This window comes from Amia ocellicauda, chromosome 4 (assembly GCF_036373705.1).
Source record: "Amia ocellicauda isolate fAmiCal2 chromosome 4, fAmiCal2.hap1, whole genome shotgun sequence".
In the NCBI taxonomy this organism is placed as follows: Eukaryota; Metazoa; Chordata; class Actinopteri; order Amiiformes; family Amiidae; genus Amia; species Amia ocellicauda.
This window is the reverse complement of record NC_089853.1, coordinates 53,410,524-53,437,142: the sequence shown is the minus strand read 5'-3', so window position 1 is coordinate 53,437,142 and position 26,619 is coordinate 53,410,524. Positions and strand designations below refer to the sequence as shown.

Below are 26,619 nucleotides of genomic sequence, written 5' to 3'. Positions count from 1 at the left end.
TCAACAGAGAAGAGGTGATGATACTTTCCCAACATTTCCCTATACCATATATTTGTTTTCTTCACCAATCATACACAAAAATGCATGTATATATGTAAAGGTAATAAACATGTTTGGAAAGTGTTAGAAAAAATGTATCTTGCATCAATAAAACACAACAGTATTCACAAGCTTCCATGGATGGTACTATATTTTAATACTATAAAACCTTACCAACATCTCTCAAATCCAGAAAGAAAGAAATCAGTCAACATTTGATGATAATATTCACAGAAAGGATTAGAAGTCAAAAGGAGGAATCAAATAGGAATGCTGGGTGAAACAGACACAAAGCATGGCTCCAGTTATTATTCTGCTTGACTGTGTGACGTCAAAACCACAAGCAATAGATGCAGTACATCATCAAAAAAATGGGCTAAGAAATCTGCTGTTGAAACCTGCGTGTCTTATCATCATCAACATCAACATCTTCAGTCTTTGTCAGTGCCTTTCTAACTACTGCATGGAAGTCGTGTCTGCTGCCTATTATTACTATTTTGGCGGCAGTGTCTCTTTATCACGCGTCGTTGCCGTCGATTTTCCAGCACTCCCGTGACAGAGAAGTGTGGGGGTCGTCACTAAATCAATGCAATTATGTATTAAATACAAGTCAGTAAATAAATAAAGAATAAAAGTTTGGGCCACGTGATCAGCTCAGCCGCACGGCTTTTGTGCACGCGCGGTGACGTCCCCTGACGTTGACGTCGAGCAGGCGAGCGCGCGCATCTAGAGCAACAGCTGCAGAGTGAGATTTACAAACATGCAACTCTGTGCTCAACTACTGAAGACACGGGCTGCATAACTACATTCACTTAACGTGGAGAGAAAAAAATCTCTCATTCGGGGAAAATCTGTCGAGATTGTGCGAAATTCTGGGTAGGTATGGGTGAGTTATTTATTTATTTATTTATTTTCCTGTTTTTGGTCATTTATATCATTCTTCCTAATGCACACACACACACACACACACAAAGCAGGAAATACTGTCCGTGTGTCTTCGTCAAACCGTCGCTTTATCTCTCTTTTCAAGATGGGATTTTAAAAAGTGTGATCCTTGGAAGTTATTACAATAATATATTCAAGCTGATGATGTGTAAATGCATACTTTTGACGACTGGGGTGCCAAATGAGTGTCCTGGACAAGTGGGAATAGAAGTAGCGACTAACAACAGTTATAATGGTAATTTGAAAAAAAAGTTACTCGCTTTTCATCAGTGTCGTGTCTGCCCGCTTTATCAAAGCAATAACCACTGGGACAGAAATAATGCAACGAAATAGTGGGAAGCAGCAGATTGGGATATCCTGCTTCAATATCTGTTATGTACAACAAGCATCAATTAAATCAAATAGTGAATTTATAGGGGAATGTTTGAGGAAGTGCTAAAAATCTCATCTTCATTACTTTCTTTTTCGAATATATTTGAAACAGCCCATACAGATTGGGTGTAAAGAAAATGGTCTCGTTGTTGGACGAAAAGCAGACTGAATATTTCATTGATCGGTTGTCAGTTTCCTTTTGTTTCATTTGGTTGATTTTTATTATTATTTTTTCTTCCCCAAAGTCCCCGTGATCTCTGATCTATAGAGTCGGTCGACAATATTAATTACATATTAATTTATAAGGCAATATAGTCAACTTTGTTGGGCACTTGCTCTGGAAGTCGATTATAGTCTAAATCAGTAGGTGTTTCTGTAGTATGAAGTAACTAGAAGCCATTTGCTTTGTGAAGCAGAAGCGAACATTTAGGTAAGAGATACTTGAAGAACTCAAGGTTCTATGACTTTAAGGGAATGTAAGTTAAATAATTAATGATGATTATCTCAATAGCTATATAGATAGCTATAGGTATATATAGTTATATATATATATATATGTAGACATAGCTATATACATTTATATGGATAAATATATCTATATATAGGCTATATATATTTATCTATTTATATAGATGGATATAGCTATCGTTCTTAATTAACTTATACTACCTTATACTATAGTGCACAAACAAAAGTAAGGGTATGTGTGTGTGTATATAATTAAATCGGGGGGGGGGGGCATATATAGATCTTGATACATAGATTGCCTTTGAATTCTGGAAAAATACACACTTGTAAGGAGAAAATGTGTAGCTAGTTAGCAAGCTCTGAATTGAGTAGTTGAGATCAAACCGAAATCGGAAGTAGCGTTCTTCCCATTTTAGTTTCATGCGCTCTGCTAGCTGGCTTGTGCTTTCTTCTGTCAGGGTCCAAGGGGTAGAGAGTGTGAATTATTGTAGAGGTGGCCGTTTTAGCGACAGTCGCTCTAGCTGTGTACCTGCTGGTCCCAATGAGCGCCGCCAGAGTTGCGAGAATTCGAGGATTGCTGTGGACATTATTCAAAACGGTGGGTACGTGTAGGAAACCCCAGGAATAAAGTACTGAAGTGCCAGTTGAATAGCAGGCAGTGACTTGCTGACTAATGAATGATTGCATGCTGCTGGTTGGTGGGGGTTGGTGTGTGTCTGAAAAGGTATCAAAGCACGAATAACACGAGCGTAGTCTGCGCAAACTTTCACAGCGCCGCTCGCCCGGTCCAGAGGCTGTTCCGCCGAGAAGAACAGGTTGGGATTCTTTCCTTGGGTTTATTTTGTGTGCACAGAGACATGTTTCGCGGTATGAATAGTTGATGAATAGCTTTGAAGGGTGGGATCGTTAGTTCGGTGTGTATCCGCTCTTTATGCATTTGCTCCCACCGGCAGCTAATAATGTCGACTATGGAGATCTGGATGTACTGCATAATTTACTAATGCTTAGAACATGGGATCGAACTTCTGTTCTCCTTGATTGTTCTCGAAGATCAATTCATTCTAGTGGTGACGTCACGACCGTCGTGTTGTAATCCGACTTAGCTAAGACTTTTATCTAGCAGTCCTCACCAAACCATCCACCGTGGCTCTGCTATAATATTTGGATCCTGTATGTATATAATATGCTATAGCCGGAGTCTACCACACTTGTTCTTTTGTACGAGTTTCTGCGAAGCCACACAACAAAGGAATTGAGTCAGGGAAGCAACAGCTGGCCACTAGACCTGCTCTTGGCTACAGAGAGCATTCCTTGTGTCTACAGCAAGGCCATGAGCCCCCGCCGTCGTCATAGGGTCATCTTTTGAAATTAAGGTGGCCGGTAGTGTTTATGAAAAAAGTGACAAACTACACTAAGTAAAATGCAATATCTTGTCGAGATTAGTCCATAGTATGGTGCAGAAAGTCGCAGTGAATTACTTTATTAGCTAAACCTGTTGCAAAGCAGATTTTCTTGTTTTGTGGAATTCATTTTGGTTTGTTGTTGGTTTTATTTTTTTGGCTGAGAAGACCTGGAGAAAGTAATCCCCTCAAATTCAGATAAAGAAAAGCTCATTAACATTTTGTGTGCAACAATCTTGTTAGACTGTTTTTCTTTAGTCAAAATGGGTATAATTGCTTCAGTAAGAAGCTGATATGAAACAGTTTGGTTTTATTTCAGATTGATTTAGTACCATTATAGTGATAAGGAATGTGGCTTAGTATTTACAGATGAGACAATCAACATACTATAAACATTAAATTACCTGTTATTTTGGCACATGTTTTCTGGATTAGTTATTTATTTATGTCTGAGGATTGATGACTAGTAATGTTTGAATGGTGAGTTAAAATATTTCCTAATTATGTGAAGAAAGCAGAACTGTAAGGGAACAGGAGATGACTCTTGCTGTTTAGCTTTTAACTTTAAGTGGTGTGGGCCTGTTGCTACACTGTGCAGAACTAGGAAGAATTGAAGTTTCCACAAAACTAGTTACACTTGATCCCAGAGTACACCACAAACATGAAGGAGTCGTGAAACCATACAATTGTTTATATCTCTAAACCTACTGCTGTGCATTCTTTATTACCTCCCTCTTCAAATATGTTTTGTGTTTAGAACCAAGATGATCAAGTCAGGGTACAGTGTGGCATTAAGCAGTCCTTTCACAGTTGTTAATAATGTAAGGAAATTAAGCAGTTATCAGGTGTCTGATGTTGTTTTAATCTGTTTTTATGTGATACTCACGTGTTTATATGTCAGGATCCCAGTTGTTGTGTAGAGCAAGTTAGATTTTGATTTTAAGAAAGACCATTGGTGGATTAGACATTGCATTCCCTTGTCAGATGGATTAATATTAAGAACGTAATCTATCCAAGGAATGTGGTCAAGGAAGATTTGGGTAACTCATCCAGAGTGATATGAATGGTATGCCTTTTTGCTTGTATCTTCATATTTTGTACTGAGAATCATTGAGAGGTGTAGCAACAGCTTCAAATGTAAAATACAATGCTATAGAGTTCTCCTGATACTGAAAACTGATCCCCCCCCCCCCCAGTAATTTGTTAACTCCAGTAGCATTTAAACTATTGAAGTGAGAAATTTACAAAAAGCAGAAGCTGTTCATATTTTAAGATATATTTTTGGTGCTATGCAATTGATGATCCATTGTTTTGTTTTCTTGCTCTTGTATTGCTTAGCAGACATGTTTTTAACACTAGAAAAAAATATCTTTGAATCATTTTCCTAAAATACTCAATGTGAGCCTGTTTTGTGAAAGCAATGCAATGGGAAATGAATCTTGAAGGGGAAAGTCCTTTAATGAAAGAGGGAAGCACCTGTAATTCCTTAGTTTAGAGAAGGTTGTTGCCTGAGAAACAAGTCTGTAGTTGACTGGGCCTTCCTAATCTTTCCCCACAGTGTACGTGCTTGCAATACCAAAGGTGCATCCATACAATATTTGAAATTACACGTGTTCTTTATATATGTGTGATCTTTGGTATCCACCTTCATTGGAGAAATGCTGCTATTCTTGAAGTCGTGTAGCCTAACAGTTTAACTGTCATAATTGCCAGACTTACCCTTTTGTTTAAGGGTGGAGTTATTATTCACCATTACAAGTATAAGCTCTCCCTTCCCTAAATCTTTTATGACCAGTTGTAAATTTTGAGTAATTAGGTGTAAATTAACCCACATGCTGCCAACTTGGAAAACTGAATTGTTGATTAGGTTGATATTTGTTGTCCTGGCTGATATCACTGATTCTAGCCTCATAAATATAATTTAAAAATGGGAAGAAACATCAAAAGAAAGCCAATTTCTACTGCTGAAGTGCAAGCTTTACAGAAGAAAATACAAATGTAAATGTGAAAGTTTTGTGACATAAAACACCAGAACAGGTCACACACAATAACACCCAGGGGTCATCTCACAAAATGTCTTCTCTGAGCAACCAATATCCAAGACGGCTTTTCTTGCCTCTTCATTTGATGGCTGTCAAACTGTCAATTTTATCTTCAAATATGTCCATTACTACTCTTACATGTTGTCTTCAGTGTGTTGACTCATTAGACAATGTTATAATTGTATTTAACAATTGAATGTATTTGGCATTTCATATTTCAGGATATTTACAATTGTAGTTGTAAAGTCTTTCATTATAATGTACACCTGCTATAATGAATTTGAAACCAAAAAATAGAACAAATGCAACGGCAAACATGCTGGTGCAGTATAAAACACTTTATACTGCATTGTAGATTTAAGATAAAATACACAATAGCTACAAATACCTGAAAAGGTGACTTATGTAATGCCACACCATAGTGTTTCATAATTGTTATATAAAGAAGATATTCAGTTCAGGAAGCGGTTAATCAAATATTTGAAAATAACATAACAGCACAACGGTTTAACAAATATTCATACTGTGATGTTCTCAGTGGTGCTGAGAACTGGCCAGTTTAATCAATTTGTTGGAAAATTAAAAGATCCTGGAAATTGATTTTAGGACTGCACCTTCTGGCCCATTTCAACAAATGTTTACCTTATGAAGCCATTTATAACCACTTGTTTCCTGTATGAGGATTTGCACTTCTTTATGAAGCGTTAGTGATTTTGGGGATTTAAAAAAAAAAAGGTAACGTGTAGGTAAACCCAGATTCATTTTATAAATACAAAACACACAAACCTATTCTGTAAGTTATTTGCCTTATTTACTGTTCCATACAACATCTGAATATTCTTTTTCTTTCTTTTTTGATTAAATGAGACATTAAAAACAAAACAAAAAACAATTCCTTCACGTTGAGCAAATCTTATAAGATGCTGGCCTTGATTCTTGAATGGTTGTTTTAGTGGTAGTAACTTATCAGTATCTTTACATGGAATCATCAGATTTGCTAACTCATAATCAAAGTACCTCAATGCTAGAATAAAAGTGTAAGCTTATTTTATCTGACATAGTGTACAAACTAATAACATGGAATCAAGACTTTCTTAAACAAAACAAAATGTACTTGATAACAAATGTAAGTAGGATGGGTTTGTTTTGAACTTTCAGTTTAGAGTCAAATTTAGGATCTCATTTTTTCATCGTGGCTACATTGTAGTGTTAACCTGAAAAGAAGCTGGCCCGTTTCTTCTCTCTTCTCCCTCCCACACTACCTAATGTGGCCCCTCAACCAAGATAAGTTGATATGCCATTGCCTGACTGTCTTTTCAGTCTGCTGCTGTAAATATAGGCAGAGAAATTTGACAAATACAAGTGCTGAACTGATTAACCTTCAGTTGGCCTGACCTTAGAGAAAAATAGTAGCCTATATTAAAATGTGTGCATATATACAGTGCACCTGAATAACCAGTGCTTTATTTCTAACTCAGATTTGTAAATAATCACTTACTTTAATTAAAGAAAACAAGTGACTGTTTTATTTGCTCAGCTCTTCCTTAAGCTTAACCCGAAGGTACACATTTAATGCACTGCAAATGTGTTTCCAATGAAGTGTGCTAGTTGGAATCCAAAATGATGTATTCTAAAATTTCAGCTGCCCACACTTTTTTTTTTTTTTTTTTTTTTGAAGATTTCTTTCTATCCCTTTTCCACTTTAAGCAATGGAAATTATCAGCTGTGCATTCAGCTGTTCACCTAGTAACAGGTCATGTTCAATGCTGGACTGGTAAATTGCTGTGAGCAGAACTAAACTAAACCGTTGAACCTGCTCTCATTTGTAGCTTGTAGGTTGTCTTGTTCTTGAAAGGGGAACCCATGCTATCTCTCTTGAAAGGAAACTCAACAAGCAGAATAACACTTGTCTAAATGTGAGTTTACAGGTGATAGTCATTATGAACGTAGGATGTGGGAAGTCATGATTGTACCACATGTTAACAAATGTCGTTTTTAAAAGAATATCACTGCATCTAGACCCTGCTATAATGGAGGTTTTAATGTGTGCTGTATGCGCAAGTGATCTCAACTGTACCCTAACATAACCTGTTTTTTGGTTTAATGAAGTACTCGGTTGATCTGACATGACTCTTGGCTAATCTTAAAACTTGCAGTGTGACTTTTTTGTCTGTTCAGTGATTAAAGCTGATCATCATATCTGTTAAAGGGAGAAGGCTTTCTCCTTTTGTGAGAGCTACTTTGCATGTGTGGGTGGTAGGAGTTCCTTCTGTTGTCCCATGTATGATTTTGTGTCAAATTGTAGATATATAGGAAGAGCGGCTTAAAAATTGTTCCCTTTTCATCGTTTTATTTATCTTCAGGATACAAAAAATCACAATCTAAACAGAGGCTGAAGTTATGGCTTTGCAACTGACTGAACAGATTTGATTTGGAAATATGGCAATTATGTGAAAACCAGTTATTTCAATTTTAAGTTATTATATTTGAAAGACTCAGTGGCAAAGCACTACATGTATTTCCTATTGACTTGAGTCAGCTGAGACATCTGCTTTATATGAGTTCCTGGTTTCACTGCTTGTTGATTTGAGACATGAAGGGAAAACACTAGTGCAATAATTGAGTAATTTTATATATAATTATGACTTATCCATGAGTTACCGATTTATCATATGCTGTTCTATAGTCCAGACACTTAATGAGACTATTTTATTGCTATAGGAACGGAAAGGAGAAATTTTTGGGGTAAAGCTCAGGAATTTTCATGATTGTTTTTATTTAATCTTGAACACTTAAATTCCTCGGAAAGTGTGACTTCAAGAACATTTGTATCTTTGTCTTGATTTGCAGCCTGTTGTACAGGAGATTGTGAAAGGTGTAATGTTGTATATAGCCTGTATGCCTTCAGTTAAATAAATCTCGTTTTATCTGACTAATGTTATCAGTGTTTCAGGTTTTTCTACATTAGTTATAAAATTTTATTTTAACCAATAAAACAGTATTAGTATTTAAAGATAGCACAATCAGTTTCATTGTGAGATTATTTTGGAATTATTTAGTTCATTAAAATACAAACATCAGTCAAAGGGAATTTGAACTTGACTCTAGTAGAAAAAGAAAAAGGGACCAGTTAACTTTTAACTTCAAATGTTATTTTTGAAGTTCCATCCTGTATAACTGGAAGCTCCACGTAGTACAGGAATACAAGATATTCACATAGGCAGAAAACTGATGTAATTGGACTCACTTTGCCACATGGTTTAACTGTTGAGGAAATGCTGGTAAAGGATGTATTTCCTGTTTCATGTTTTGTAACACACAGCAGATTGTATTCCCTAAAACGTTAAGTTATTCTTGTGATATTTACATATTTGTTAGGCATATTTTTTGGCATTTACAATATCATCTTTTGTTTATACACTACATTTGTTATGCAGGGTGTTGGTTTGTAATATTCATGTTGTACTTCTACAATGCATTTTCAGGTGTCACACCTTCTAATATATATTTCTCTAAATTGCAGATGCTGATTGGACCATAACTTGTCAAGACTGGTTACTGCTGAATGTGTTGGCACAAAGACACTGGATGCCATCGTGCTGATGTACCTTATTGACAAGCCCTTTGAGTACTATTATGACACACCACATCATCAGCACAAAGGATGGCACATTTTGGAGCAGCACTGCAGTTTTCCTTATTGAATAAATAAACATTCACTGCAGGACAAATACATATTTTTGATAGACACTTAACATGCAGAAGTGCAGAAGGAAGACCAAAGGAATCACGCAAAGTGCCTGTTAAACTCGAGCTGAAGTACACAAACTGAAAGCTGTGGAAGAAGCCAGATTGATAGGGTTAAATCCTTTTCTCTTAAACTTTTTATTAAGGTGTTTTTGTGACTGTGGGAGACATGCCTACTCATCCTTTAATATCCTACATGGAAAGTCCTGATGGACTAGGTCAAGACATAGTAAACATTGCCAACGCCAGTATGCCAGGCACGGGCTCCAGCATGACGCCACACTCCAGCATACCGGAGAAGGCTCTGTCCCAGGCAGAAGGGTGCATGCCTCTGGACTGTATGTTTTGTGAGAAGACCTTCAAGCACCAGGATGAGCTCAGCCCCCACGTCATGACCCAGCACCCCACCACACTGTTCGAGCCGGCCGTTCTTCGCGTGGAAGCCGAGTTCCTGAGTCCCAACGAGAGAGGCAGGGGGAAGGTCAGCCCTCCTGCTGACAAAGAGGAGGCGCTGGGTTGTGAGGTGTGCGGACAGGCCGTGGAGGACGCAGCGGAGCTGGAGAGCCACATGAAGAAGCACAAAGACTCTTTCACCTACAGTTGCAACGTCTGCGGGAGGCGTTTCAAGGAGCCCTGGTTCCTGAAGAACCACATGAGGACCCACGGGAAACCGGGCTCCAAGAGCAAGGCACAGCAAGACCTGGAAACCCCTGTGACCATCAATGAAGTTGTCCAAGAACAAATGGCAATGACCATCAGCTCTCCCTACAGAATGTGCATGGTGTGCGGGTTCTTCTTCCCCAGCAAAGAGATCTTAATGGAGCACATCAAGATACACAACCGGGAGTCAGAGGTTGATGAAGGAGAAGGCCAGGCTACTGCCAACCCGCTTGCCAGCACGGCGCCTCGATGCCAGGAATCCTTCTTGGAGATTTTTGGCCTACAGTCTCGCTTGTCAGAAAATAACACAAAGCCAGAAAGGTCGGCAAAGTGGATACCCCAGTTAGACCCCTTTAACACCTACCAGGCCTGGCAACTTGCCACCAAGGGTAAAATAGCTGTGGGTCCGAGCCAGACCAAAGACCTTGGCCCAGACGTCAGCACAGACAATGAGGACTCCTGTTCTGATAAAGAGGAACTGACTGAAATATGGGCCACAGGCAGAAGCGACAAGTCCATTAAAGAGGGCTATGGCAGTGAGCAGAGGTCCAAGCATGCTGGTGGCACGACCCCTTCCCCCGAGCTGGATCCGAAGTCCGGGAGCAGCAAGGACAAGCCCACTCAGTGTGGGGACTGTGGGAAGACATTCAGGACCTACCACCAGCTGGTGCTGCATTCCAGGATTCACAAGAAGGAGAGGGGTGGTGCGGATAGTCCTACAACCTCTATAGATGGAAAGCCATTAAGCGCAGTGGACAGTGCGATGTTAGACCGAACAGAAGAGTGCTCTGAGGATGGCTCTGAAGAGGGACTGCATGGTGATGCCTTTCAGTCAGGTAAACATTTTAGCCTAATATTATTAATTAATCTGTTACGTGGTACACAGCCATGCTTTTTCTTCAGTCACATCCAACTGAAAGATACATGGTAAGATGGTGGTCTCATTCTAACTTTGAATGTAGATTCGGCAAGCTGTAAGGTGCATGCTAAGGAAGGCAGTGTTTGAGTTTCAGGCTAGCTAGAACAAAAGCATTGATATCTAGGCAAGGTTTGATTTTAAAGAATGATGTAAGTGCTAACCGGAAGAGAAAGCCAGGGCAAAGGTGTAGGTCAGGACCTCTTACATTAACCTCTGACATCATTTGAAAACTTCATCAGTTCAATCTGGAATACACACATTACCTTTAGAAAATTTGCGATTTGTTAGAATCTTATGCAAATAAAACGGTGAAAAGGTTTAATTGGTGTATCAAATTTCACATTACAACAAATTAATCTTTAAGCGAGAAGTGCAGGTCCAGGACAGCTCATCACACTAATGTAATAAATCCTGCCTTTTCTTGCCTGATAACCGACCCTAGTGTCATATTTCGTGTCATCTGCTGTACAGGCAGCAAAGACCCACATCAAAATGGCAACTAACTCTTCCCAGATCCGCTCATTCACTTTTGTGATGAAAGCTCAGATCTCTTGAATAACTACTTGTTGAGCTGGTGTATTATTTTTTGTCTGTCAAATAAGTAATGTATCACATGATAACACCACTACCTGTAGCACAAACCACAACACTTACAAAGAGAACCATTTTTGTTAACTCAAGTAGGAATTGTGAAACCTGAAATGTTGCATACTGTTGCAGTATTAGGTCGTGTTGGGCATGTAACTATGTTTGTCATATAGAATGAAATATTAATACATTTTCTATTTCTATGTAATCAATATAAAAAAATAAACTACATTTGACTTTTCAGTAAGCCACCTCAATGTCCCCAAATTGACCAGATGGTTTAACTTGTAATCTACAATGAAAAATAAATAAGCCAAAAAGAGAGAAAACAAATTGGACACAAAAAAACAACAACTAAAAAAACAAAACAAATACAGGTGCTGTCATTATGCTTACATATGCAAAACGATTTTACTCTGTCTTGGTTTCAGTGCCCTCTACTGTTGAGTAAAGGTGTAGCAACTTATCAGGATAACAACCACAAAAATGAGATCGTCTTAATTTTGAATGGGTCTTGGACTGTTACTTCAATCTGTTACAAGGCCTGTTCATTTTCTTCACCGATTAACGCTGATCAGTTTGCACCTCTGAAGAACTGATGAAAGCCAATCTGTTTCTTCCATGTTGAAAAACACTCAAGTTTTTGTGTTTTCTCCATGGAGGTAGGGGGACATGCATGCAGACTTGCACACAAAAAATGATCAACATAGAACTGCTGTTTCCCCCAGGCAATATTTTACATTAAAAACAGAAATTGAAGAGGGAAGTGGATTTATGCCCCCCTTTCTTTAGTAACTTAACTTGTAATTTCAGACCTAATTGATTGCAAATTTTCCCCCCTGAGAAATTTTCATTATAGTGACGTTAATATGCTTTTGCACAATGTGTGTAATTAATGGAAACATTTCTTGTTTGAATTTCTCAATTACGTACTCTTTGCAAACAGTGCCACAATAATATTTCTCCAGCAGGATGTGAAAACACAGGCAAACACTCTTGATATTCAGGATTATTGCATATATGCTTTGATACCAAGGCAGACCTACTGTTTTTTACAGATAAAGTTTTAGGACATGCATTTTGCAATTGCTGTTGGGAGGAATAGCTATTGCAAACTCCACCTTTAATAGTTTCCTTTTGAAGAGTTTTTAAACTGTGCAAGAATCCTAATTCTGTACCTTCAAAAACAAAGCCCTTGAGTTTAATGGGCATGGACTGTAATTAGCTATGACAGAAGTGGGCAATTCCAACATTATAGATGTGACATTTGCACACAAAATGCAACATTGTTGCCTTATTTAAGGGCTCATTTAAATAATTAACTAAATGTGATGTCAGTCTCTGAATTCTGGTACATAGAGTGATCTGGACATAATAAATTAATTCCACATAATATTTCTACTTACAGAATAAACTGAGAAAATATGGATTTTCGGTGGAGTTCCCCTTTATGATCATGTGTATTTTCAGTTTTAAGGAACATGTTTGGGCGATCTTAAAACAAAGGATTTTTTGGTGTGATTTATAATACATCAAATATGGCCTGAAAATGTCCTACTAATAGTGTTTTTAATATGTATTTTGCTTTTACATTGTAAGACATTATTTGTAATTGCATCTCATCAAGCTTAGTATTATGCTAATTTGGGCAATTTTTTTTTTAATAAACAGTAAACTTTTTATCTCATAAGTTTAACAGTTAGTTTTGCACAGAAAGTTTGAAAATATATATATATTGTATTATACAACTTTTAGAAAAACTTTACCAAGCAAATGTTATGGATGTGACATTTGCATTATTTATAAACACCATTATTTTAAACTGCTGTACTATAGTTTCCTTTTAGCAGCAGCAATTTTAGTATTAACTTTCTATTACATACCCATTGAATTCAAATTGGACATATTTACAAAACTATACATAAAACAGTTATCCCACAATTGAAACCTAAAAATGTATGAAAATCAGATTGCTGTTGATGCTGTTTTTGTTTTTCTACTGTTACTTTAAAAGGCTTTAATGTAAAGAAAAAGCCCAAAGTGAACCAAAATAATACAGCATGCACAAGTATACTCCTTTTACTAAAAACTTAGAGAGGTTATTTGGATATAGGCATTTGTATTTTTTCACTTTATCATGGAATTGCCTAAGTGATTCCTGCTCCTTTCTCCCGTCTTCTGTATTGATTCATGAACATTTTGAAGCTCCCTTGTATTTTTGTGTCATCCCACGCCCCCCTGAAAATTCTCACATTGCTGACAGCTCTGTTACATCTGTTCATAAGACATCCCGGAGAACATGCTGTTTTGGCTAACAAGGATTTGCCATGAGTCTTTCCTTAATGGTGATAATTACAGTGATGTGGGTATATTAAAGGCAGTTGCCAATCCAGGGGTTCTCATTTGTTTTATAACTTATGTTTGGGAACTAATGCTGAACTGCGATGAATGTAGTGCCTTTTATTAAATATTTCTAGGCATGTGTGTTTGTGATTTTTATAGTGGACTTTGGGGAAAAATCGAAATGTCTAAAGTAAAACAGTGAAAATAAGGTCTGCAGGTTATGATTTGATTCTGGCCTGAAGCTACTGCAATATCTGCAATATTCAGTGGAGAGTTTAACTATTTTCTTCTGTTACAGATCTGATTTTGTTCAATCTTTGTCTTATTTGCATAGATAAAAGTGAAGATGGCTCTGAAAAAGGAAAGATTAAAATTCTTGCATCCTCCAAAGAATGCAGTTACTGTGGAAAGAGTTTCCGTTCCAACTATTACCTCAATATTCATCTCAGGACACACACAGGTATGTAAACTGCAATGATTGAATGAGGTGTGTTTTTTACATGATGTATCTCTGAGCATTCAAAGAGAGAAATAGTTTTTCAAAATAAATGAGGGGATTTTCTTTAATTGTGCTTAAAGTGATAATCAAAGCAATTCTGAGTTAATAAAAAAAATATATAGCCGTTTAATTTTTGACCAAGATTCTGACATTGACATTTAATTTGTTTTCAAAATAGCTAGTGATTATCCCTAGCCAAGGAGATTAATAATCAGACAAAGGGATTCAATGCAGCATTCTATCAGTATTAACAACTTTCTCTTTCTTCTTTTATAGGTGAAAAACCATATAAATGTGAATTCTGTGATTATGCTGCAGCTCAGAAGACCTCACTAAGATATCACTTGGAGAGACGTCATAAAGACAAGCACCCTGATGCTGAGACTTCTGCTAAAATTGTGTCGGCGTCACCAACTCCAGACTATGTTTTGCCTGCCAAGGATAAATCTTCTCAGGAATTAGCCAAAAATGCCGACGGCAACCAAGATGAAAAGCAATCCAAACCATGGCCTGTGTCCAGCATGGGGCCCGAACATGCGTCTCCTGTCACCGCTCAAAATAATCTGATCTCCGGCAAGACCGTTATCAAGAACCCCTGCCAACGTACCCAGGGCAGTACCGTCAAAACAGAATGTGAGAGCTTGTCCGGTGCGGCTGAGCATCCTTCAGGCTCGGGTGATGAAGCACTTAAAAAGTACGCCTTATCACTCAATCTGAAGATGGAAGGAAAAGAGATGAAAGAAGAGTCATTTGAGATGCCATTAAATTTGTCCTTTAAGATGTCCCTTTCGGTTTCTGCTACCTCAGTTCCCAAGAGCGCATTAATCACCAGTACCTGCCCTTTATGCGTCTTTAAAACTCTATACCCAGAGGTCCTTCTAATGCACAAGAAACTGGTACATAAAGAAAAACCTGATGCTACAAAGAAAAATGGCTTAAGAAGCACACTGGCTGGACGCAAACTGAAGCGGTACACCGGCTGCCCACCGGCGCTCGAGGGTAACGATGTTGCTCCCTTGCCTCCTTTTTATAGGAGACATGCTCGCCGGACCAAATCTCCAACTCACCAGGCAGCCAAAGCAGCTGAGAGAGCTCCTCCTGCACGGCCTTCTCAAGCAGCGGTGCACTCCCCTGAAGCCCATGGCAGGAAAGGAGCCCCTCAGGACACACAGCAACGCTACAGGGTGGGGGACGTCCCAGGCAGCAGTCGACGGATGTCCATGACTGAGGGCAGGCCAGGCACCGCTAAATACACGGAGAAGTCCAGGGATTCGGACTTACACAACAAAAGGGACAATTTTGTGGTGTCCGTACAGCAGAACTATGTGGACAGAGAAGGACCAGTATCCAGGGTTCAACAGACCAGGAATGGGGCCGTGTGGCCCAGTGACACGGCGAGGACGTGTCTGTCAAGTCGGTTCCGACACTCTCCCCACGCGGACTACGGGGAGCCCTCCAGCAAGAGACACAAGCTCTCCGGCCCAATGAGCCGTGAGCAGGACCCTCCAGAGGGCACCGCTGTGCGGAGAGGGGACAGCTACGGCAAGCTGGTGTCTGCTGGGAGAGCCACGATGACCTCATCGCAGGGAAACTCGCCTTCCAAGATGACTTCGGTCAAATCCATCTCCTCCACATCCGCCAACGGAATGGAACCAGACTGGAAAGTCATCAATATCCTCCGATCCTACAGCCCTAGTGACCTGGCCTCACTGTATAACCCCAGTGGGGCCAGTGGTGGGCAAGGTGCCCCTTCTGCTGCATCGGAAGGTATGGATTTAATTTGTACACTTTAACAAACGTTTTCACCCTATCCCTTCTGAGTATTCAAACAAAGAGCACATTTCCAGCCAATCACCAAATTGAGATGCAAAAAGTCAGTGATTGAAATGGCATTCTAATTAGCGGTGCAATCTTGGGTCAAAGTGAGGTGTCGATAATCTGACGCCAATAAAAAAGACCTGGGATTATTAAATATTTGTTACATCTTTGATCACGTTAACAACATAATTAAAGGAGAGGCCTGGCCAAGGACTTCTGCTCTTACTTTTCAGGCTTTTTTTTTGTCTTGCCAAATCAGTCGAGTGATCTCTGCCCACAACAGAAATGATTCTACATCATAAAACCATCATGTAGCACAAATCAGCGTCTTGTCTTGGCAAAGGTAAAGAGCTTCATGTCGGCACTGGAGGAAACTCTGCCGTATGCCAACTGGCGACTTGCCTGATTGAAACGCATACACATCCCTGACCACGTTAGAATAAGAAATTGCTATTCTCCATCTGCAAAATTACACCCATGTCAAAAGCAGCCCTCCCATGCAGCTTCCCTGGTGTAGTTTTTGGACTTGCCATGTTGGCATCCTCGTTGCCCTGTAATAACCCTGTTAAGTGGTCCATATGCAAATGTGCGTGTGAATCAATGCTGGTTTTAAAACGGGGCTGTGAATGATTTTATGCAGTGGTACCGTGCGTCCACTATTGCTCCTGACCCCAGGCATGCTGTTAGAGCACTGCCCTGCAACGGAACAGTCTTGAAGTTCAGCCGAGGCTGACTTTCCCCTGACCTGCATGCGATATTGAGGAGAGCATAATGTTAGGAGGAGGTACATGGTATCAAATTTGTCGCAACCAACACCCGAAATAAACTTGAATACAAATCCTGCAGTAAAAACATTCATATTTCCCTGAAATGATGGAGAGACATGCTGCACAAGCTATAATTGTGAAGCATTTGACTTTGTGATGTGTTTAAATCTAGCCATGGCCATCTGCTAGCGCACTCTTCATGCATGGAGCTCTATTTATAATTATTGGGACCAGACAGCAGGTCAACATTAGTGTGTAAAGTGTTAATGTGCATTACCTAAACTTACACATGATTTGTATGCATCTGAACAGATTTTGTCAGGGTTTTTGTATTACGGAAGAAGATGTTTAGGGATTCCAGTAATTTTTTTGTATATAGAATATACTTTAAGACATTACACTATTTCTGGTTTGACAAGAATCAACACCTAGGAACCACTATACATTCCAGTTAGTTGTCAGCAGCACCCCCGCCCCTGGGTCTACATAGGAATTGTAGCCATGCCCCGATCTACCCACAGGGGCCTGCATATGGTTCCTACACAACAGTGGAAATATAGTGTGAAACTGGTCTTAACATATTGTTATGTTTAGTCCCCCCTTCCTAGGGTCAAACGAAACCCCCAAAAATGACAATCTTGACCCATAATCAAATGGTATGGTTTAAAAATAAATATATTTAAAAAGCATAGAAAGAAAGGAAGGACAATAGATTGGCATGTTGTTTTTCCAGAAACAGATAATTATATTATTTACTGCAAGCTGAAACCTTTTATCCCAGATAGACTGCAGCATCTCTGTTTATAAGCATGTTTCTAGTGTGACACTCTGAGATGTGTTCCACTTGGCGAACTTAATTAAGCTATGAGACCCTCCATTATGGCTTATTCACTGTGCCAGTTGTTGCCCAGAGGAGACACAAGTGTTCTGGAATCCCTCATTCTGCGTTATCCTCACATCGGCTCTCTCTCGCGCTCTGCCATTGTGTTAGTCTGCCTGACTTGATGCTTGATGGAGCTTGATGACAGCATTGTGAAAAAGCTAGTGAAAATAGATTGTCCTAAAAGAGAGCCAATCGGATGTGCTCAGTGCATCTGTGCAGTTCTGTCCTATTGGAAGTTCGAATCTAATGTAATTACAGTCTTGTAATGAAATAAAACAAGGAAATAAACCATTTAGGTTTAATCAAGATGGCTTCGTATCAAAGATCTCCCAGTGTTTCTGCCGTTATAAATATAATTGTGTAATCTGGGATGCCGCACGAGAAGGAATTTGGTTAGAAGTGTCTAAATGTTCGTTGACCATGTTAGGATTGCATCTGTCCAAGCACTTTTTAAACAATGAGAAACCACTTTCCTGGCAAGTTGCAGTATTTACATCAGCTTAATTCTACAATTTAGCTCCTTCTCTTAAGATTTCCAGCACCGAGTGAGGGCTCATACTACCACTGTTTCTGTACTGAGTGAAAGTCATAATGCTCTCAGTGACTTTTTATTAAGCTGTCTTTCCCCCCCCCCCCCCCCCCCCCCATCTCTCTCTTTTCAGGGAAAAGGCAGTTGCTCTACCCACATTACCCAAGTAGCATGCTACAAAGGAGAAACAATCCAAGCTCCATCAGTAATGCACGCTGTGGCCCTACTGATAAGAATGCGTAAAATGATTTGACAGATGATGGTAAATGTCTCGATTAACCTGTCTAAACTTGCTGCAAATTGCTTAGACTTAGGGGGCAGACAATTGCATATATACACACAATATATTTTTTAAGGTTTGAATACTGAAGACTTCCAACAACCCCTTGTCAGACATTGAAGGTTAAATGAAAGGAAAGCTTCGACCCACTGATATAAGCTGTGATCTGTACATATCTCAAACACTACTGATATAGTGTTGGCAGTGCCATTGAAACAAAATATATGTAAAAATGTATAGATTTGCATATGCCAGTTAACCTACACATAGGCTAATGCTTGACTGTAATTAGATGTCAGGTTAAAAGTATGTGCCTAGATGGTTTTGGATTTATTTTTTTTGTTGGTAGGGGGACTGGAGAATAAAAATCAAATCAAAAAGAGGGGGTAGCTTTCTTCTAGTTAAATGAAATGACCTGCATCTCAGTCTAAACTGTAAACCACCACCAGGAGGTCCACGGAGACCTTATCAACCTTTAAGTTGTAAAGGGTAAAGTTTAATCAATTTATGATTTTTCACTGTTTAAGTGCTTTTCAATGGCTGGACATTGGCCTGTCCTGGTGCCGGAGGCGACAAGGGGAAAGTAAAGTACAATAATTCACAGAAACATCTCCTTCATTAGCATGCGACCGAAAATGTAGGATTAGTGTTCACCACCTGAGAGGGAGGGCTTGGTCGTTCTATATTCTGGTGTCCCTTGCACCCCTACGTGGCGGCTTCTGCTCAAAAGTCATCCTAAGCCGTAGTTAGCCCTCACTGCCGGTGCCCACTGGACCCCCCCTTGTTTTAACACCAGGGACCTGCTTCCCAGAGTTGCTTTCTGAGGCCCTGCTGGGTTTTTGTTTTCCAGGCTTTTGGGGAGGCTCACTTCAGTGCTAATGGAGCCTTCTGCATCTCTTTGAGCCCTGGAACAAACAGAGGTACATGCCAGACACGGGCAGGATTACTGTTGCACAAAACCCCCTTCTGCTCCAGTAAAGCAAAGGACAGTACTTGAAAGCAGGGGAAAATACAGCTACTGAATATACATCATCCCAGCCTTGGCCGTGTTACAACTAGACCTGCCCCCACAGACGTTCCTGTGGGTAAAACACTACTCTGTTGCTCTTTTGTAAGGCATTACAGTGCAATAGTGAAGAAATGGACCAAAAATGGAATCAATCAAATGCACCACTCAGTTGATACAGGATTTAAAAATACTAAATGTTGTGACAAAGCTTTTTGGGATCAAATATTTGCATATGTAATGTACGCCACATTAAATGCAGCAACACAATGGATTTTCCAGCTCTATATTTTGAGTACAGAGCAAGAGGCACCTTTTTTACACTCTTCGTGATGTGCTGTTTCCATACATTGCCCCAAAATATTTATTTGGTTATTTGTACTGGTGACCCGTTTCTCCTTGAAGTGAGATTTAATTAGCCTTGCTATCTGCAGTGGTAATGAGATCTTCAGTGAATGGATGGTTGACTAAAAATATAGTAATCTAAACAGCCCAGGCTGAGAAACCGAGGTTTCATCAAAGAAGAAAACCTGCGGTGCATCACTCTTCCTGAAGAATGACTTTTCAAACCAGACCTGGGACTGGACTCGGTTTACATTGTGACCGATGAGTTGTCCAGCAACCGTAACAAAGTAGGGATGCTTCCAAGATTTTGAAGAATGCTTTTTTTTTTTTTTCCCTGGTGTTTTTAAGACCAGACCCTTGTCAAGACCCTTACCTTTGACTTGAGACATTGGTTACCTCCTTCAAAATGTTTCCTTTAGCAAGACTACATTGTTATGGCTTTCTCTCTTACAAGTTGCTTTTTCTAAGCGTACTTGGGAAGACTGGAGTATGAAAGTGTAAGAAATCTATATTAGTCTGCAGGTACAGTTCGGCGAAACTTTTTTTTTTTTTTTTTTTTTTTTTGTGTGTGTGTGTGTATGATTTAATATAAAGCACCATCTTATCCTTTCCCTATGACTTTGTAGATTAGCAGCTTTAGGAAAAGTAAATTAAATTCTATTTTGTTCTCAAAGTGAAAAAATACAATGTGTGGGGGTGTTCACAGAAAATATGATCTGTCATCTTGTTGGTTGTTTTTTTTTTTTCCTCCTCCGGTTTTACCTGGTCTAAACTTGAAACCAGTTATTGTCAATAGATGCTCAGCATGCAGTTTAATTTTGTTGTATTGATTTCTGTCAGTTTCTGATAATAGGACAGGGATTTGAAATGTGATTTCTTCTGAATGCTTTTAAAGAAAATCATTATTGCATTAAGTTGTCTTGTGATTTTACTGGTTAAATGAGTGCACTGTACACACACACACACACACACACACACAACACCCAAACATAAGTGTATAATATTTCATAATTTAAGGCTCTGCTATGTCATTTAAATCCAAAGATCACATCGGTTTATACGTGTCACTCTAGCTAAATATTATATAGTTTCATACAAAACAGAATCTGAATGTTAAATTGTCTCAGCAACGTTATTAAAAATGGGTCTTTTCATAATGGAATCTCTTAATACACAATTGTATTACTGGATGTTTTAGTTGCCTTTTATTTTATTATTATACAGTTAGGTTTTGTTCCTGTGCTGAGCCATATGTACATATCCAATATAAATATATATATAAGTATTTTTTTTTTTTTTTTTTCTAATTTTGCACTTTCACAGAATATTTTTGCTAGTTTATACAGTTTTGATATAAAATGTTTCAATTACCAATATTTATTGTGAACCTGTTGCTGCTTTTTCACGCTTCAAGGTTACAGGGCCACCTTTGCAACGTGAGCAGTGTTACGCAACTCGAAATGTTGCAGCTACTGACTTACGGACTGATTTCAAACATGCTGTCAGTTCAACTGTTTGAATCGCAAACAAGAAATCACTTTGGAAAAAATTCTGACCAATTTAAATGCATTTCTACTCCCTTTTTAAAAAAAAGTAAAGCTTTTTTTATGCATTTCTATTTAAAATATTTAACATTTTTTGTGATCTTTGAAAATGCATATTCCATTTCCTTCCCCACTGTTTTCAAATGGTAGAAGTGTCTAAAGCATACTGTATACTGCAACTAGGGGATAAACCATGTTTTTTGGAGAATAAAGTAATTGTTTAAATTAGAGAGAGAATCCTAGTTTTTTTATGAGCAATCTGAATGCTGGACAAGGCAGTCTATCCAAAGTATCAATCCATCAGTATTATGCACTGGGATAAATATATTTTTCTTAAACAGTTTGAATATTAAGATACATACATGACCATTTGTTTTCCTTTTTTTTATTTATTACATTGTGTGATAATTTGTAAGCCTGAAATAACTTTTGTGTAAGCAATATACTTAACTGTCTAAGTGTGCTGTACTGAAGTTAAAATCTGTCACTGCATTCACTTGTAAATATAGAATTAGAGTTTTGCAACTTGGCTCCTTTCATTTCTTGTGTTTTGTGTTTATTGTAAACCAAACTATTTTTTCTTGCAATACTTGGTAGAACCAACTTTGGCAGCAATTACAGCGGTCAGACTTTTGGTGTAAGTCTCTTACCAGGTTTGCACATCTGGATTGTGCAATATTTGTCCATTCCTCAAAAAATTGTTCAGGTTCTGTCAAGTTGGATGGGGATCATTAGTGGACAGTAATCTTCAAGTCTTGCAACAGATTCTCAATCAGAGTCAAGTCCAGGATTTGTATTACTCACAAAATCTATTTAACTTGTGTGAATTTTGAATTGGTTGCACCTGAGCTTATTTAGCAGTGTCATAGATAAGAGTGAAAACTCATGAAATGATTAGTTTTCCCGCCACATTGAAAGAGTTAAGTACAATCCTATTTAACATCACACTTTCAGATTGTAACAACAAAATGTGAAAAACTCCAAAGGGGGTGAATACTTACTATTGCCACTTTATTTGAACTTAAGTAATATAGTATTGTAAGAGTAGTTGAAGGTTTTAGTCCACACTACTGTGTCACTAAAAGATTTAACAATAAAACTAATATATTTTACTCACTAGAGGGCAGTGTATGCAACAAAGTGAACATGTGAGACAAATACAAATTCAAGACCAAAGCAAAGACTTGAGGATGAATGTAGTCATTTTAATATTGAATAACTTATTCCACATGAATAAGCTGATGTGAAATACTGTTTGATTTCTTGTAAAGGTGTCTCACACCTGTGTTTATAAGTTTCTTAAATGAAACTTGTGAGTAGCAATAGAGCTGAGAAACCACATCATTTATATCATATAATTTCCATTATGTTAATCTATTTAAATGATAAAATGGACAGCAAACTTATGTAACTTATGTGAGGTCCAGAATTACTTTCCTTATAGCTTTCTAGTGGAACCAGCTGAGGATTTCAAACAAACTTAACATTGACCAATATGCCGATTATTAAATTATAATGTTCAAATGAAGCACATTTCTACTTAATTGAAATGTATCAGTCTGTGTGATGCAGACTTTTTGACTTTATTTTTAATTTGATTTGTGGGGCTTTTGAAGATGCCTGCCAATTTCTCTCTCTCTCTCTCTCTTCCCTCCTTCTCTCCCTCTTTAATGGGAAACACCCATGTGGATTTGCTGTATTAATGCCCACAGAACAAAACCCTGAAAAGGAGCGACATGCAAAACACATCACAATGATGTACTCTGTCAACACCAAATGACAAGGGACAGTCTTGAGCACATTAAAGACTTTCAACTTTTTTTTTTTTTTTTTTTAAGTATACCACATCTGTTTGCTGTATTGTCCTTGGGGCTTATACTGTGTAATCTATTGCATTAGCTCACATTAGTGCATATAGCCCATGGGCCTGAACAATCACAAACACAAAATGAGCATTCACTTAGAATCATCTTCAGATCCCCAGACTCTACAAACTTGGTGCAGATGCACAACAAGGCAATCAAACTTTACCCTGTTCTCTATGGCCTGCAATTTGTAACTCCAAATCAGGGCCAGTATGTATCCTTTAAAAATAAACAAGATAATAACAATAAACAGAGATGGCACTTGAACTTTCCTTAGAAGATTATTTTATACATGGTTGTCCATTGTTTATACGGTCTTACCTATTGGTTATAAATGGAAACGGTCTTCATTCCCTGTACCATTAAGTCCTTTTAAAACAGATATAACTTGTACTTTCAAAAGCAGGCCATTCTGTCTTTCATAAATGAAAAACAATATATTGTGTAAGTACATCCTTTGTTTATTATAAAGTATCAATCCAAAGCAACCAAAACTATACTACTTTTTATCCTCCAGGAGGAGATCCACATTTACCTAACTAGAATAGTTTTCCCAACTAACAGATCTGGTCTGAAATATTTTGTGTCAAATTAAAGAAATTAAATTTAGGAATGGAAATGGAATAAATGCCATGTTGCTGGATGCAAAATCAAATTAGTGTCAGTAAATAAGAACATTTGTAATTGTAACAGTAAATTCCAGTAAATTGCCACAAGGGGTCAGTGTTACAGATAACTGAAACCTAAATGAGAACTAGGTATTCAATACAGACTAACACCAGAAGATCGAAGGTTTTCTTGGGTTCAATGGATGCGGTGAAGTGTTTGTTTATTTTTATTGTTTTATTTGATAATGGGAATGATCATTTTGATTGCCCTGAAACAATTTAAAATGTACAAGAAAAAAAAGAAGGAAAGGCATACCAAATTATGTCCTCAGAGATAATGGAATTGTGTTGAGGCATACGCTTTGCATAAATTTATCATCTTATAGCAATCAAATGTTGGGGAGAAGTGACTGAATCAGAATGCACATTAATAATTAATACACCCACGCACTGGCAATTTATATACACTCTCCATATAGGGTGCTGTGCTTTTTTCCCCCTCCATAAACAGAGTTCAACTCTTAGGAATCTTAGGAGTCATAGAATCGTGTTGATTTTTCATGACAATGATGTACTCTTACAAGATAAGCCACTATATTACATCTTACTACATATATAACAAACTTAAAAAAAAGTTGTTCATGTTATTGTTTGTAAATGTTATTGCAGGTGTGCAACAATGGCATCAGCAAATTAAAGTAGAGGTAAAGTAGGTTTAATCTTTGTTCCAACAACTTGATCGCATTACACTCCACAAGCATCGCTATAGATAGGAACATTATATCCAAAGTGGTTTCTCCTTTCTGTCCAGCCTGGTTAAATATGTGTTGATAGTCTAGCTCTGAAGAGGTAAGGCTGCAGGGGAAGGAACACCTCAAGTAATCAACTATCAAGAAAATCTTAAAATTGTGAGGAATTTTGAAACATCTGACACATTAGTCTGTTTTGTTGTTTTGTTGTGTTTTGATCGGTCTGGAAGGCATGGGCTTCACTGAGGTACAAGGATGAATGCACTCCCTGGCTCTCATGTGGGAGAAATTAAACAAGTTTAGTGTTGTGTTCGTTTGTGATCATGTAGTCACTCCTGCAACCGTAGGGTCTGCCTCCCTTAGTTAATGTTTGTGAGAGGGAAAGGGGGTCGGAAGTGGAAGGGAGTTGGGAGTGTGATACCATTTAAAGATGTTTTCTCTTCACCACAGGAGTCTATAAGCAGAGCACATCAGCCAAATACATTAAAGCCAAATCTTTCTCAAAACATTAACCTCTGAAATCCCAGGTGGTGATTCCACTGTCCATGGCAATGTTGTGTCACATATGGAACTGGGCTCATTTAAAGGTTTTGTTTTTTGTATGGGATGACTTTTTTAATAACCCTGTCTCCTGCCTCAATTTGGTATAATAAATGTGAGCCCTGAGATATTTTTGGGCATGACATCAAAGCCAAGGGTTGTGTATTGGTGACTCTCCCATGTAAATGGTGTTGGGGGGGAACACTTACAATCAGTAGCTATGCTTACTTTTATCCTAACTGGGTGTGGGTGACAACACTTCAAATGGGTCCCTGAACCTGAATGTCAAATTGCAATCTGGCAAGAGTAAGTAGACTGGCCTTCCATTCATTAGTTCCAGAACTGGAGTGCTGTCTCCCAGGGGGATGTGATTGGCTGATTGACCAGTGTGAGAATGGTGATGCAATTCGTGCTGCAATTGCTTGATCAATCAGACACCTAGGGGTGGGAGGCTCCAACCTAAGGAGGCCCTCCCTCTGAGGCACTTTAGTAATTTGTGCAAAAATCATAAATTTGGAACAAACCACCCATCTATTACCTATTACTTGAGTTGTGTGTCTTATTACAGCTTATGGTTATTGGTGTGTTCCTTTTCCTGAAAGCTATTGTGTTGATTTTGTTTAGTTTAGTTTCTATGTTTCCTTTAACCAACAGATTTAGCTCTTCTCCCAAAACTGTTAATCTTTTGGGTCCTTCCTGGAAAAAAAAAGCAACTGCAGTGGATTATGATCTACATATGTATTCTTGCATCATACTGTACTGTTAAAAAATAAATGGCCAAAGCTAAACTCCTGTATAAGGCTTCTTTCAGTGCTTGGTCACTATTGTGTAGGTCATATTTCTGATTTAATATTTTATATATCCTTGACTACAGGGAAAAAGTTTGGATTTGAACATTTGTGGTGAGTTGCATGCTGATTTTGAATAAGAGAGGAGAGGGGCTATAAAAAGTAGCCTTTACACAAGATGCCATGTACTTTCTCTGAGGACCCCAGTATACAGACCCTGGAGGTAAAAGCATGTTTAAAAGCAAACTCCTGCACGTTTCCAGTAAGTTCATTGCTAGGCAACCTAGCTACTTTGTCCTGTTAAAGTGAATAGAAGTGCACTTCAGAATAACCTCACATTAGCAACACTGCTTCTCAGAACCCATTGTCCATTATTTTGTCATTTATATTGTCAATAAAATATAGAGTAAGACAAACTCAAAAGCTGCAGCAGTTGGAATATCAATACTTTATTAGGCCTAATATAAAAGCATCAGCTTCTTGTTCTTGAAAATACATTTCCATTCCTGCTGTAAAAATAATTTTCTTTAACATCCAATTATACTAGATGTTTCTTTTTTTCCCCCTAGCTGTCTTTTTTTCCCCCAGTTGCCATGAAAGTGCTAATTTGAAAATCTACATTAAATAAAATGAAGCCATTTGAAGAGCTAATGTGTCTACATGGCTTCCATAACCAGTTTTATTTTAGCTCATTGTCAATACCAACATTACACCGAGGGCAGCAATAAAATGGCTGGCTGTCACAGCAGAGTTGTGATTGCATTAACTCATTAATTTGAAGGGGAATTGCCTTTTCATCCAGCCTTCTAGCCGCCACCAAGTGCAAAGTCCTTGCGAGTTAAACTGCACCGCCGACAAAATAAAAATAACTTGTG

At 38.3% G+C, this 26,619-nt stretch overlaps 1 protein-coding gene across 4 annotated transcripts; it reads left to right on the top strand.

Moving 5' to 3' along the window:
• The first annotated feature begins 667 nt into the window (after positions 1-667).
• Positions 668-21,719, top strand: znf217 (zinc finger protein 217). 4 transcript variants are annotated; one of them, XM_066702755.1, is made up of 6 exons: positions 668-915; positions 8,790-10,509; positions 13,858-13,983; positions 14,299-15,789; positions 18,153-18,281; positions 19,150-21,719. In XM_066702755.1, the coding sequence occupies exons 2-5, from the start codon at positions 9,183-9,185 to the stop codon at positions 18,260-18,262; spliced, it is 3,054 nt and encodes a 1,017-aa protein (XP_066558852.1). In that variant the 5' UTR covers positions 668-915; positions 8,790-9,182; the 3' UTR covers positions 18,263-18,281; positions 19,150-21,719. The 4 variants fall into 4 exon arrangements, with proteins under 4 accessions (XP_066558852.1, XP_066558851.1, XP_066558854.1 ...); XM_066702754.1 differs by having other exon boundaries at positions 18,153-21,719; XM_066702757.1 differs by having other exon boundaries at positions 668-925; positions 18,153-21,719.
• The last annotated feature ends 4,900 nt before the right edge of the window (positions 21,720-26,619 follow it).

Bases quoted from the DNA above. Each gene is read 5' to 3' on its own strand.
- znf217 (XM_066702755.1), top strand. From the start codon at position 9,183: ATGCCTACTCATCCTTTAATATCCTACATGGAAAGTCCTGATGGACTA. The intron at 10,510-13,857 runs GTAAACATTTTA...TTATTTGCATAG, and splicing joins TGGTGATGCCTTTCAGTCAG to ATAAAAGTGAAGATGGCTCT. The intron at 15,790-18,152 runs GTATGGATTTAA...CTCTCTTTTCAG, and splicing joins CCCTTCTGCTGCATCGGAAG to GGAAAAGGCAGTTGCTCTAC.